Source organism: Phragmites australis, chromosome 13 (assembly GCF_958298935.1).
Source record: "Phragmites australis chromosome 13, lpPhrAust1.1, whole genome shotgun sequence".
Lineage (NCBI taxonomy): Eukaryota > Viridiplantae > Streptophyta > Magnoliopsida > Poales > Poaceae > Phragmites > Phragmites australis.
In genome coordinates this window covers 28,592,259-28,606,150 of record NC_084933.1, presented here as the reverse complement: position 1 = coordinate 28,606,150, position 13,892 = coordinate 28,592,259, and the positions used below count along the sequence as shown (strand labels likewise).

The 13,892-nt window shown below is 41.6% G+C and overlaps 2 protein-coding genes across 3 annotated transcripts; both read left to right on the top strand.

Annotated features, from left to right (window-relative positions):
- Positions 1-4,254: 4,254 nt before the first annotated feature.
- LOC133888775 (kinesin-like protein KIN-14H) lies at positions 4,255-9,341 on the top strand. Of its 2 annotated transcripts, XM_062329137.1 has the most exons (17): positions 4,255-4,637; positions 4,738-4,971; positions 5,039-5,183; positions 5,346-5,455; positions 5,533-5,652; positions 5,761-5,964; positions 6,158-6,367; positions 6,440-6,514; positions 6,619-6,765; positions 6,894-7,035; positions 7,134-7,243; positions 7,561-7,719; positions 7,813-8,015; positions 8,192-8,273; positions 8,472-8,576; positions 8,662-8,766; positions 8,856-9,341. In XM_062329137.1, the coding sequence occupies exons 1-17, from the start codon at positions 4,602-4,604 to the stop codon at positions 9,033-9,035; spliced, it is 2,367 nt and encodes a 788-aa protein (XP_062185121.1). In that variant the 5' UTR covers positions 4,255-4,601; the 3' UTR covers positions 9,036-9,341. The 2 variants fall into 2 exon arrangements, with proteins under 2 accessions (XP_062185121.1, XP_062185120.1); XM_062329136.1 differs by having other exon boundaries at positions 6,158-6,514.
- Positions 9,342-11,840: 2,499 nt separating this feature from the next.
- On the top strand, positions 11,841-13,656 carry LOC133889349 (thioredoxin-like protein CXXS1). Its single transcript, XM_062329874.1, has 3 exons — positions 11,841-12,151; positions 12,545-12,667; positions 13,258-13,656. Exons 1-3 carry the CDS (start codon positions 12,044-12,046, stop codon positions 13,414-13,416), a joined length of 390 nt encoding a protein of 129 aa, XP_062185858.1. The 5' UTR covers positions 11,841-12,043; the 3' UTR covers positions 13,417-13,656.
- Positions 13,657-13,892: the final 236 nt, after the last annotated feature.

Below are 13,892 nucleotides of genomic sequence, written 5' to 3'. Positions count from 1 at the left end.
GAAAATAAAATTATGAAAATGTAAACTCAAAAGGAAACATATATACTCTATTTTAGTAGTATGCCACCTATATCCATACTTTGTTTTCTCTCTCTTTTTTTAAAATTACCATGCATATTCTATAGAGATCTTGATTCGTAAGGAATAAAAGGAAGGGGAAAAGAGAGCACAAATAGGGGACCTCCCTTCTCACCTAGCTACACATGATTGCTGTAAACTAAACTTGGTGAAGTCCAATCTTGCTGAACGATAGATCTGGGAAGAGGAAAAGCTAGAGAGGAAGAACGCGAGCTAGAACTACCGCAGTACGGCAAAGCTGCATCGTCTGCTCAGGCCTGACGCGACCTTCAACAGCAACCGATCTCGCCGGCAGCCATTACCCCCATGACCCGATTCATAGAGGAGTTCCCCTCTAGTGAGAACGCTATGCTTCAGTTGTGGAGGGAAAAAGAAATGAGGATGTGAATTGTTTTTTATATGGGAGGTGATTCTACTCAAGCAAGTAACGAGACTTCGAGAGCAAACTCAGGCGTCTGATTTTCTACACCTGAGTCAAGCGTCTACTCTTAGGCAGATAGCATCAGACACTTTTGATTCAGGGTTGCAACCAAACACACCTCCGGCAGATGACAAGCATGAGCATAGGCCAGACACTTTAGCGTGCGTTTGGTTGGCTGGGACGGAGCCGTCCGGAAGCTTATCATCCCATTTTTATGCTGTTTAGTTGATGGATGAGAGGTGGATGTTATGCCAGATGGCTCTGTCTAACGAAATCGACCAGACCAGCTCATCCAAGTTTTCGTTCGGTAGGTTCGTATGAGTTCATGTTTTTTTATTTAACTCTTCATTTTGTCTATAAGTACATGAATGTTTTAAAAATTCTAAATATTTTCATAAGTAAATTAGAGCTTACTAGCAACCCATTTTAATTAATTTGGTCTAAAAAGCTTGAGTCAATATTTAATTAAAATTCTAAAAAAAGTCTACTTTGTAACTTCCAGTAATTTTTAATGCCTCAAATAAAATTTTTAAAATAAAAAATTCACTAATATTCTTTTCATGTGATATATTATAAATACGAATGGATCATATTATCCAATATAATTCCACCAAAAAAAAATAGTTAATCCTATCCACTCTCATTCTATCTATCTCAACCAAACAAAAAAATTAGATCATCATTTAAAAAAAATACAAATAATCATATCCTGTCTAACCTCGTTATTTAACCAAACACACCCTTAACTAAACGCAAAAACCAAACAGCCCCCCTACTGCGTGGCAGATTTCGGCCATCTGCGTGGAGTAGCCCACCACGCTCCCCAAATAAAACCAGGCACGACGACATCCATCGCCCGTGTCATGGCCCGGCTTGGCCCTACGATCCGTTCGCGTTTCAGCCTCCCCGGCCGACCGGGGTCCCCAATCGCCCCACGCCTACGTGCTCCGAACTCAAGAACATTCCGCGCGCAAGAAGCATTTCTCCGTCGTCCGGCCGACGCGACCCCTCTCTCGCTGCTGCGCGGTCGCTCTCCGCTGCCCATGCCTCCGCTCGCTCCATCCAACCCACGGTTCTTTCGGCCATTTGGTGCGCCCGCGCCTTCGGAGTTGGGAGATCCGACACGCGCCCGGTCGCCGTCGCCAGTAGCGAGTTAGTGACCCCCGCGACAGTCTCCGTCTGATCCACCGTAATGGACTGACCCACGGGCTAATCGCGCGTGCCTCGTGTCGGCAGGGGGCTCGTCGGGAGGCGAGGCACGCGATGCGGTGCGGTTTCGAAGCCGCTGTCGGCAACCAAACGCGGGCATCGCCCTTTCCCTCCCTCGTTTCTCTGTAGGTGAGGTGGTGCGTGCTCATCATCGCGACTTTCGATCGTGCTCTCTGCAGCAACCGGCAAGTCAGTCAGCCAGCTGAAATCTTTCTCGGAGAATGTACTCATCAGAAACGTTTATGGTCCCGGTCGGTACTGATGCAACAAAAGCTTTGATTTGGCAAGAGTCAAGGCCTAGAGAGCTCAAGCTGGCACCAAACTATTGCGAGATAATACTAGCTTCACCTGCAACCTGCAGGGCAAGTGGGCACTCAGCTACTCTAAGCTGGATGATTACAAGTCGCATTATCTAATGTGTCCATCCAGCATCCAGACCGATGTACTCTGAATCAGCAGATAGGTAATACCGATGCATCGACAGTACTAAAAGCACGACATGCTGCATTTTACTACTTCTAATGCGACGGAGAAACGCTTTCAGACGTACATGTTCAGATCTTTAATAAGAAAAAGGCATTCCTGATGTCTCTGAACTCTGAAGATCGTGCGGCATGTGTTTGGCGACGTGGTGCTTTGGAGAAAACGTTGCATTGTACAGTAACTTCAGGACCGGCAACACAAACAACACGGCCGGCCGCTCACCGAGGTACGCGAAATAAATGGCTTGCAAGTTGCAGATGGGAAGTAAATCTCAAACCCCACGCCGCGCGTGCTCACTAGCAAGACGCATTGCAAGTTGCAGATTCGAATCCCACGTTCGTACCTCCTGTAAAAGGTCTTAAAAAAGACCAGGTAAAGGAGCTCGGTTAAAAATAAATTTCAAACCTCACAGACTTTTAAGATTTGTTTGGGAGCCCTTAGTTCCCAATTTCACTATAAATATATTATTTATAGTTAATATTAAATAATTTAAGTATTTTTAATTTATAATATAAATAAAGATGACTTACTTATAGTCTATTTGGCAGAGTTCTAACTTTAAAATTTTTTGGGTTTTTTTAAAGAATTCGTGAAACTGTAGTTGTGGGTAAACAGAGGGTGTGTAGGTGATACATTTTGTTTTTATTTTAGTATAAAAATAGAGATTTAAACTATTTTATTTAAGTTTAGAAATTCAAAATTTGATGTGAAATTAGGAGTTAGAGCCCTGACAAAGCCTTAAACACCTCCAGTCAAGGCTGGCCTTGCAGTTTAGAAGGCCCTAGGGTGAACTCAACACCATGAGCCTTTAAGGCTATATATACTTTTCACTTGCAAAATGTACATTTTAAATAATCCATTCACAAATTGTGGAAAAAATGAACATTGATAACATAAATCAAATAATAAGAGTCAACTTCCAACGACAGAATCTTAGTTCTCGATCACTGATGAACAATATCAATAATATGATAGAAATACTAAAAGATCAACAAAATGAAACTAATATAATTACCTTGAATAAAAACCAAACTCGAACAACTCTATTGGCATCACTTCGCAAAAGATGATACCACAAACATCCATTGTCTCTCATAAAAAAACAACTCATTCAAGCATTTATTGATGCAAACACATTAAGGATAGTATTTAGATTAATATTATCCAAGACATTCTTCTCAATACAAGTATAACCAAACCATTCAATATTTATTATGACATAGTTGACCTCAAATAATTTTTGAATAACTTTAACTTTAAGAAACTTCTTTCAGATGAGAATCAACATATCAGAGCTAGGAATTAGGAGAAGAACATAGAAGAATATTAGCAAATCATCTGTGGGCTGCTAGGCACTACCTGCCTACCTCTACTAAGTTGCTAGCTTCCAAGGTTTTAGGAATTACAGTATAGTGTTTGGTCTGAGAAAGACTTTGAACTTGGCTAAAAGTTAGATATTAGACTGACGTGAGTTTATATATACACATGGGTTTAGAGTCTAACCATAGGTTATCGCACTTTAGCCCTAGCTGAGAGCCGAGTCTGTCTTTAATGTACCCTCAGCTCTAATTCTAACTTTATGAGTTTTTAAGTTAGAAATACTCTCTCCAAGAAGCTTTACTGAATAGTCCCTAATCAATCCCTAACAGCAAATAATCATCTGAAAAGATGAGTTAATACCCTAACACGACGAGACAAAACAGCGATTAACAAACGGCAATTACCGCTAATGGCCATGGCGTCGTCGTCCTCGTCCTGCACTGAAGTGACGGAAGCTCGTCGTCGTCCTAGTCGCGCCGAACCTGAAACGACAAAAGCAGGAGAGCAACGTCGCAACTCCTTCGACCCGGCCCAGATTCGGCCCGTCTCGAAGCCAGGACACGGACGTTGACCCCTCAGCGAATGTACCGGAACCACCCCTGATGAATAAGCTAAATCACGAGAGTGGCACCAGCCCAGGCCGGCCTGCCATGAGCAGCCGGCGTGCCGTCACCACCAGCCGCGCCGGCCCGCACCACCCACAGTGGCAGCCGCGTAAATATACCCACCCTCACACGTTGGGGAGGGTACCCCTTGTCGTTTCAGTTCAAAATATTTCGAAAAGCTACGCCGCCGCCTCGGCTCCTCCCCTCCACGCTTCTCGCTCGGATCCGGGCGAACGGAAAATCAAAAATCGAGGCTTTTTTTGCCAGCTCGGCGCTTCCAAATTCCTGCGAGCACCTCGACTCCGCGATTCTCTTGAGGTTTTTCGGAGTTTTTCCGATCCAAAGTGCGAGTTCATCGGCGCTTCAAAGGCACGAGATTCTTTGCCTTCGAGTTCACTCCACCCCGCCCCAAGAAAGCTCCCCTTCCCCCACCGACGACAAGAAAAACCTAGCTATAACCCTTAATCCCATTAGTAATCCCGTCCATGGCCTCGTCGCTACCGCCTCGCGGCCCCTACGTGGTAATTTTCCTTGTCTTTTTTGATGTTCTCCTCGAAATTTCTCGCTTTCTTGCGTTCTGAGTTCTTGGGATGAAATGTCGTGGTGGTGTTATTGCTGCAGAAGAAGGAGAACTTGGGGACTCCGCGGCGGGGGATGGGGTTCAAGGTGGCATCGCCAAGGAACGTGCTGTCAGCTATCAACAACGGCGCGGCGAACGGAGGGGCGCCGTCGGCTCAGGCAGATGGCGGCGGCAGCGGGGCGGAGGCGGCGCCTGTGGTCGAGTTCAGTGGGAGGGAGGATGCGGAGCGGCTCCTTGCCGAGAAGATGAAGGGCAAGAGCAAGAACGATTTCAAGGTTGGGTTTATTGGTGTGTTTTTTGTTGCAGGTTTGGAACCTTCTTGAATTGGTTGGATTTCTGCAGGGGAGAGTTGATCAGATGAGTGAGTACATCAAGAAGCTGAGGGCGTGCGTCCGGTGGTACATGGAGCTGGAGGATGGCTATTTGGCCGAGCAGGAGAAGCTCCGGGGTGCTATGGATGCGGAGAATACCCGTCATACCGAGTTGGGTAATGAACCATAACTCTCTTTTTGTCCTTTTGCATTTGGTTAATCTCGTGTGGTGGAAATCTAACCCTTTTGAGCACATAAACACTATTTAGCATTCTGAATTGTTGTTGATCATCTTGAGTTTCTCTCAGCGTCACGGTGTTTAATGCATTCACATGCAGAGGCCAAGCTTAGCAATGCTATTGAAGAGTTGAAAGCTGCTAACTTGGACTTGACAAGACGTTGCGATTCTCTAGAGGAGAGCTTCAACAAAGAGATGTCCGAGAAAACGGTGAGGAATAATCTTGTGCCATTGTTTTGCAATATACTTCAAGTAAAATTTAATTTGCTCAACTTTATAAATGCCAGATTGCTGTGGAGTATTACGAGAAAGAGAAGAAGGAACGGGAATCAGCCGAGACTTCGCGGGAATTACTGACTGTGGACCTAGAAAGGGTCACTCATGACGCAATGCGGTTTAGTGAGCAGGTAACGGTTAACAAAATGTTTTTTAGGGAATGATTAGTATAATGTTGTGGTTTTGTATCTTAGAGACCCTTTCTTAACATATACATATGTTGTGAACCGATAAACCAGCTAAAAATGGTCCAAGACACGAACAAAAGGCTTCAAGAATACAACGCCAGCTTACAGCAATACAACAGTAACCTTCAGGCTGATGCCTCAAAGAGTGGCGAGGCTATCTCAAAACTGCAGAAGGAGAAGAGCGCCATGATGGAAACTATGGCTGTTCTGAGAGAATGTAATAGCTCAATGAACAATCAGCTTGAATCTTCCAGAGTGAGTATTTAACAGAATACTTTTGACAAACCATTTACGAATTTTGTGTGTTTTCATAAGGAAAATCATAGTATATTCATTGAATTTGAATGATATATTTTTGTGCTTTAATCTTTATGTATATCTATATTTCACAATGTATTACATATATTTATTTGTTTAAAATTTATGATTTCCCCACTAATATTTTCAGGTTTCTCAGCAAGATGCAATTAGGGTGAAAGAAGAACTTAGAAAAGAAGTTGAGTGCCTTAGAGCTGAGTTGAATCAAGTTAGAGATGATCGTGATCATTCTGTTGTGCAACTGAACAACTTGAACATTGAACTTGCTAATTACAAGGAACGATATGGAAAATCTTCAATGGCATGTGAGAGCATGAGCGTAAAAGTATCAGCACTTGAGGTTTGTAGTTTCATATTCATCCTTATGTCTCGTTTGAATAACTATTGGTCTTACAATTATTCTTGTTATCAGGAAACATGCAACACACAACAAGAACAAATTCAGAATTTTCAGAAGCAACTTGCAGTTGCAACTGAGAAGCTGAAGGTTACAAGTAGTTTCATATGCTACTAGTGTCATTTACATCAAATTTATGAAACATACACATTGCTTCATTCTTTGTTGTTTGATTCTATTATTCACTTATGCAGCTTGCTGATGTGACCGCAATTGAGGCGATGACAGGATATGAAGAGCAGAAAGAGAAAATAAAATATCTCGAGGACCGTTTGGCACATGCTGAATCCCAAATTATTGAAGGTGACAAGTTGCGGAAAAAATTACACAATACTATATTGGTAATACTAAAGGACATGCTATCCCTTTATACAAGTTATTATTCATTTTTAAAAAGTCATTGAATAAAAGAATAAAGATTATTGTATATGCCTTATATTCTGGTTTTTGATTGACCTCATATTTTCAGGAATTGAAAGGGAACATTAGAGTTTTCTGTCGGGTTCGACCACTTTTGTTTGATGGTAATTCAAATGGTTCTGAAGAAGCCTTTATCTCATATCCAACATCAGTAGAATCTGCTGGGCGTGGTATTGATTTGATTAACCAAGGTGAACTATGTGTTCAACACTGTTATTTCTTGGGTTTTCCAATGAACTTTAGATGATGACACTAATTGGATATTGTTTTATTGTTTATTCTTATGTAGGTCAGCAGCTTTCCTTTTCGTATGACAAGGTCTTTGACCATGATGCTTCACAAGAAGATGTATTTGTGGAAATATCACAACTAGTCCAAAGCGCACTTGATGGGTACAGGGTAATAATTTTGCGTTGCAACAAAAATAATAGTTAATATGTTCAGTACGATCTTTCATCTTGTCTATTGGTCTGCTGCTGACTATGATTTTTTCATCTATTCATCTCAACATATCCTTAAAAAACATTCCATAGTAATATTATTTCGCACATCTTCACATGTGATAGGCCTTATTCGTCACACACACGTCACCGTCATCTTGTATTTTTTTTAGCTCATATTGCTCATCAAGCCTTTCTTTAGACATCTCAGCATATCTGCTAATATTTGTTCATTTATGAAGCAATTATCATGCTTAATATATCTCTGTGATACAGGTATGCATATTTGCATATGGTCAAACTGGATCCGGTAAAACATACACGATGATGGGCAAACCAGGCGTTGATAAAAAGGGCATCATACCTCGGTCTTTGGAGCAAATTTTTAAGACAAGTCGATCTCTAGAATCTCAAGGATGGAAGTATTCTATGCAGGTCAGTATTGCATAGCTATTTAGCCTCTAAAGTGTTATATTAGTTTGTGTTGATATTAATACATTTAATGTATAATATGTTATTCTGGTGCAGGCATCGATGCTGGAAATATATAATGAGACAATTCGTGATCTGTTAGCACCGGATCGCTCGAATAGTTTTGAGATGACCACTAGTAAACAGTACTCTATAAAGCATGACCCGCATGGAAATACAACTGTGTCTGACCTCACAGTTATTGATGTTTTCGATATCGCTGATGTGACTTCTCTTCTTGAGAAAGCATCCAAGAGCAGGTAAGTCAGTGTAATATTTATTGTTTGCAACGAAGTACATGATCCGTATTCCTTGTTGAACATTCACAACTTAGTATGTAGATAATGGAGTCTTACATATCATTCGGATTTACCATATGTCTTTTTGTGATTACATATCTCTATTGGATGTAATGTTGTGTACTGCATTTAAACAGATCTGTCGGTAGGACCCAGATGAATGAACAATCATCTCGGAGCCATTTTGTGTTCACGCTGAAGATATCTGGATCAAACGAGGTATGCCAAAGTCTCTTATATGGAGTGTATTGAGACTAACTAAATTTCTTACATTATTGTCAAGACAAACCAAAATATATAGCATCCGACCTTATGCTTTATTGTCTGTTAGAAGAGTCTCAATTCTTTTCCAGATAAATATTTTCCTACTAAACAAACATAAATGGTTGAGAATACATGTTTCTTTTGATCTTGCAGAACACATGCCAACAAGTCCAAGGGGTCCTTAACTTGATTGATTTAGCTGGGAGTGAGCGTCTTGCTAAAAGTGGTTCCACAGGTGATCGCTTGAAGGAAACTCAAGTGAGTTTTTGCTTATACAGATTTACAATATTCTCAGTATTTGATAACGGCATGTATTACCAATCACATTATTTTTATGTTTTAGGCAATAAATAAAAGTCTATCAGCTCTAAGTGACGTAATATTTGCGATCGCAAAAGGAGATGACCATGTTCCCTTCAGAAATTCTAAACTTACGTACCTGTTGCAGGTTAGTTCTGTAGAAGGGGATGCCCATTTAAATTTGTATGTTCAAGAGTGCATGTCAAAGAAGTCCTTAGCTTTAACTTTGCCTTGCAGCCATGCCTTGGAGGAGATTCAAAAACTCTCATGTTTGTCAATATTTCACCGGAGGGGTCATCCGTTGGGGAGACGATATGTTCGTTGAGGTTTGCTTCAAGGGTGAATGCTTGCGAGATCGGAATACCGAGACGTCACACACAATCCCGACCCTTGGATTCCAGGCTGAGTTATGGGTGAAGTAGTTGTAGCTATACAATGAGTTGGCTTTTGCCACATCTGGGCAGCTGGCTTCTTGTAGCATGTACAGTAGGACGTCGGCGAGGTGCTGAGAACAGCATGCGTACGAGTGCTGACATCTTGTGATGATTTCCTTCTGTTGTAGCAGATTTGACTAGTATTAATTGCCTCTGTGTTCTCTGCAACAGCGAGTTGAAACTTGTATATTTTTTCTGCCAGGCAGAACTCAGCTGCTGTCTTGTAACAACAGCAACGATATTATATGCCACTGAGAAATCTTGCACCCAGTTGTGCAACCTTCGAGTATTGGACATGTCCGTATCTCTGCATTTCTGTTCGTTTACTTTGTACTTAGCTGAGTCAGGAGCTGCTGTTCTTTTTTCATAAAGACAACACAACGAAAACTAAAGTATTGCCTGGGAAGAAGCCATATATTATTCTGGAGAAATAATTTTGAGGAGCTAATAGTCAGTTTCCGGCTGATCCTTTTCCGAAACAGTTTCCAGCTTATGAAACTGAACTAAGGGTGATGAACAATTGAGAGCATGTTTTCTCCTTTACTACACTACGAGTCAACGAACGACTGTTTTTCAGATAAATTCATGTGTGATGTGTGATCCCTGAACTCTTTTCATTCTTGTGTAAAACATTCTGGATAGAGTATTCCACTTGCTCGTCCCTTTTATGTACGGATTGTTCTGAATTGTTTTGGGTCTACAAGAAGAAGCAAGGGAAGTTGTATAATCCTTCTCACTGAAAGCCAAAATCAAGCTTTTTGGTGTGTAAGTAACTCCGATTTCCTCTGGAATCTTAGTCTCCCATTTTACTTGAAAACTATTTAAATTATTCACAAATCCCCTGGGCTGTATGCAGGATGGATTTTTGAAAAGAAAAGAAAATAAATAACGCAGGATGCCATAAGCCCACAATGGCCAGCATAGCAGGACGAGGCTGTGTCATGCGCGCCGACCCGTACGGCCCATCCGTGTCATGGGCCGAGGCACACGCACGGCTACGGCCCAGGGGTAGGCCGCGCAACGCCGACGCGAACCGCGGCATTGCAAGCGAGGGAGTTCGTCAGAATCCGCGGCGGCTTGTTTCTTTCTCGGCGGCGATCGGAGGCTCCGATGGCGCTGCGCCATGTGACCTCGAGCGCGCCCCCCTTATGGAAGGAATCCCATCCCGAAGAAACCAACAGGAGGCAAAGATGAGCATCTCCTTTTCCTCTCGTGCGGTAATTGGTGAATGTATGTGTACAGCTAGAATGCTAGGGTTTTACGGTAGTTTCTGCTCCTAAATTTCCTTTTTCTCTCTCTTTCTTTCCTTTCCTAAATCACTGTCGATTGCCATGTCCAGGGTCAAGATGGCACGAACCTTGGGTAAAAATATGCTACATTACGCGCTTCATATGAGACAAGAAGGTAAACTTCAGTTGTAAGCATGATTAGACCTTTCGGACAACAGTGATGTTTTGTTTACAATGTAAGCTGCCGTGTAGTTACGGCTAGGGGCTGTTCCATTTCCATCTTGGATGGTTAGTTCTCTTGTACGATTGATTTCGACATTACATGTTTGTTTGTGGTCCACCACTATCTGGAATTATGCACTTAGTGATTGGGATTGGGCTAAGCCAAGATTGTCAGCTCAATTATTCCTTATATCATACGGAAGCATTGCATTAAGCTCAGGATGGGGGCCGTTTCCCCCCGACTTTGGATCTTAGCACCCAAGCAGTCTGTCTGTCCTAAGGATGCAGCACCAGCACGGATTCAATAGATCAATTGGATCCATGCTTAAAAATGTATGGATGATTCTGGATCTGTGTCTCTGCAACAATTAAGAAAATAACTTCTAGGTGCCTATCTTTTTTAATTCCCCGTTCAAGAAGGTCATTTCTCAAAGTTGAAAGCACTAAAAAGGCAAGTCATCCTGATACGATAGGATGGAACTTAGTAATACTCCCAGAGTCCAGATTAAATTTTCCCTGAAGTCCTGTCTTATGCAACTTCAAACTATACGAGCTAAATTAAGTTAGATTTTGATAAGTTAATGCTACTGGTTGCGGATAGTATTTTTCTTGCCATAGCCTATTTTGTAGTGCTTGTAAGAAACTACATACTTGATTTACATGCTGCATAGCCTCACATGTGTTCTAAAAAAAATGACACTTGAAAACTTATTTTCCCAGTCTTTAGTTCTGAGGTACAAGGTACTCCAGAAAATGGCACTTTTCCATTACTAACCATGCAGGGTTCCATGAAGTGGCACCAAAGTAATCCTAATCTCGTGAGGCCCGTGTTTTTTAGTTAATGCTTTGTGCTCTCCTTGGTGTGATGCTGTGTGCCATCTTAGGTAAGCAAGCTGCCTTTTTTCCTCCTCCGTCCATGTGGATCTTCTGCCTCTACTCAATTGTTGTATAATAGCACATGAAGTAGGCCAAGTAAAGCTTTAGCATTGGATATTCAATCAAATCAGTGTCATAACAATTATCTTATGGTCAATTACAAGAAGCTAACAATACCAACACCACAGGAGAATTAGCACTGCCAACGACATCCTATGGTGTAGAATTGATGGACGAAATTTATTATCATGCTAATTGACTAGCCCATGTTACAGGCTTATGTTGCGACTTCTCTCCTGATAAGCATTGTATTAATACTTTTACTTTACAAGTTTTACCTTATAAGCACTGTATTAATATGCCTCCATTTCTATGCTATGTTTTTTATTACTACTGGGAATATCTTCTGTGTGGTTCATATAGACTCATAACTTTTCAAATTCTGCATTGGATCCTCCCGACCCCAGAAAAATCAGACTAGCCAAAATAAGGCAGGGCCCACCAGCTGTAGAATATGTTCCCATGCTTATCTGAGTGGAGTGGATTGCCACACTTTTCTTTCCTGTAGACAATCTGTAAAATCCTTTTCTCGTTGAGGAAGGTGTCAAGGAGGAGGAGACGAACACAAGCAGAGAAGGGGAAGAGGGTTGTATTCCCAGGCCATATGGAGATCCAGCAGCAGCGGGGGGTTGGCAATTCCAAAGTTGTGAAGGTTCAGAGCGAGGAGGCATGGGGGCTGTTCACCAACCAAGCAAGCAATGAAGCCCGCCCTGTGAGTTCCCCTTCCTTTCCCCTTTCTTCCCCACCTCCTTCCTTTGGACTGGTTCCTTTCTTGTTGTGATTCTGTTCAATTTTCAAAGTTCTAATGATGCCCTCTGATGTTGTGGGCTCTCAATGATTTCTGGTTTGGTCCATTCTTTATTTCTGTTTATGATTATGCTAAAATGATAAATGACTAGATGTATATCATAACGTCGTTGCTCCTTGCTCCTTGCTGTTTGTGTATCCTTTACATCTTTTCTTTTTGTTATAATCAGCGAAATGAGTAGAATTGGGAAAAAGATTAGCCTCATGGGTCTTCGCCAGGGAGCAGTGATTCTGCACCCAAATTTTTATCCGCACAAAAACTTAAACCTTGTTCATATTGTCCCTCCATGTCGTGCAGGTTGTTGCTCATTTTGGGGCATCATGGTGTGTGACATCCCTGTCCATGAACTACAAGTTTGAGGAGCTAGCTCAGACCCACCCTGAGGTATTGTTCCTCCATGTGGATGTGGATGATGTCCAGGTAATCATTCTTCAATCTTGCTGATCTTCTATCTTGGCTTTTTATGTTCTAGCAAAAGGACCTCGCATGATCACATTGCTTCCCAAAAAAATATATATAGAGAGAGAGAAGGGGTGGAAGGAAAGTCTAGATTGATGCTTTGGTATAAATTATCTTTAGAATCTCTTTGTATCTTGAGGAATTTGTATTTACTAATATGTTTCTTAGCTTTCTTACTGAAAATTAGGATATAAACATTTGTCAGAAAAGTACTCTTCTTCGAACATGTCTATCAACGAACTACCTCGGTCTTCATTTACTTGTCACTAACTTTTTTTACTGTAGCAACTTTGACCTTATTTTTTTCTACGAAAAATTTACGAATACTTAAAAGTATCTAATATTAATAAAGTATATTTCATAATGAATCTAATGATACGAAAGTTTTAATTATTTATAAATTTTTTGGGAAAAAATCGTAAGATCAAAATTGCTACAGTAAAAAAATTGGTGACAAGTAAATAAAAACGGAGGTAGTAGTATAATGCTCTGAAGATGGCCTGAATACGTGTTGCTACCATGACATACTGACGCGCTGTAAATACATGCAGAGTGTTTCATCCAAGTATGGAGTGAAGGCCATGCCAACATTTTTTCTCATAAAAAACAAGGTGGTGGTGAGGAAGATCGTTGGGGCGAATCCGGATGAGCTCAAGAAGCTGGTGGAAGCTTCTGCTGATCCACTTCCCTTGGAAACTCAGATAGTCTAGAATAGGCGTCGCAGTCTTGTCTTCAGAAACTGCTCTGTGACCGTGAATACTGTTTGGTCAGGTCTTCTGAAATGCGTCTGAATGTTCCAGACTGTACAATATCGCTCGCGTGACTCTGATGGGTGTCGCTTTCAACTGGCAGTAGTCTTGCCTGTTTGTCCGGTCCTGCAGTTGTGACTGTAGTGTGACTCTGAATGTTGCATGTGTTCTGGAGATGAAAAATAAAGTTCGCTTCAAGCACACTTTGCCTGTTACCGTGATGTGCGCCATGCAGGATGCTCTAAACTTTTCTTATTTTTTTTCCAGGTTTCACAACCTCACAATGCAATGGTTGATAATGATATATTAGTTCCAAAGTGTACTCTGACGATGAGCTATCAAAGTTTTATGATGTCTGCAGCACTGTAGTTGTGCAAATCCCCAGGGACAGGCATCATGTAAAATTCCAGATTATGTTGGTAGGCAGGGCGGTTAGC

Excerpts from the sequence above, each read along its gene's own strand:
- LOC133888775 (XM_062329136.1), top strand. The coding sequence starts at position 4,602 with ATGGCCTCGTCGCTACCGCCTCGCGGCCCCTACGTG. Across the intron at positions 7,720-7,812 it reads GATGGAAGTATTCTATGCAG|GCATCGATGCTGGAAATATA; the intron begins GTCAGTATTGCA and ends ATTCTGGTGCAG. Across the intron at positions 8,274-8,471 it reads AGATATCTGGATCAAACGAG|AACACATGCCAACAAGTCCA; the intron begins GTATGCCAAAGT and ends TTGATCTTGCAG.
- LOC133889349 (XM_062329874.1), top strand. The coding sequence starts at position 12,044 with ATGGAGATCCAGCAGCAGCGGGGGGTTGGCAATTCCAAAGTTGTGAAG. Across the intron at positions 12,152-12,544 it reads CAAGCAATGAAGCCCGCCCT|GTTGTTGCTCATTTTGGGGC; the intron begins GTGAGTTCCCCT and ends CATGTCGTGCAG. Across the intron at positions 12,668-13,257 it reads TGGATGTGGATGATGTCCAG|AGTGTTTCATCCAAGTATGG; the intron begins GTAATCATTCTT and ends AAATACATGCAG.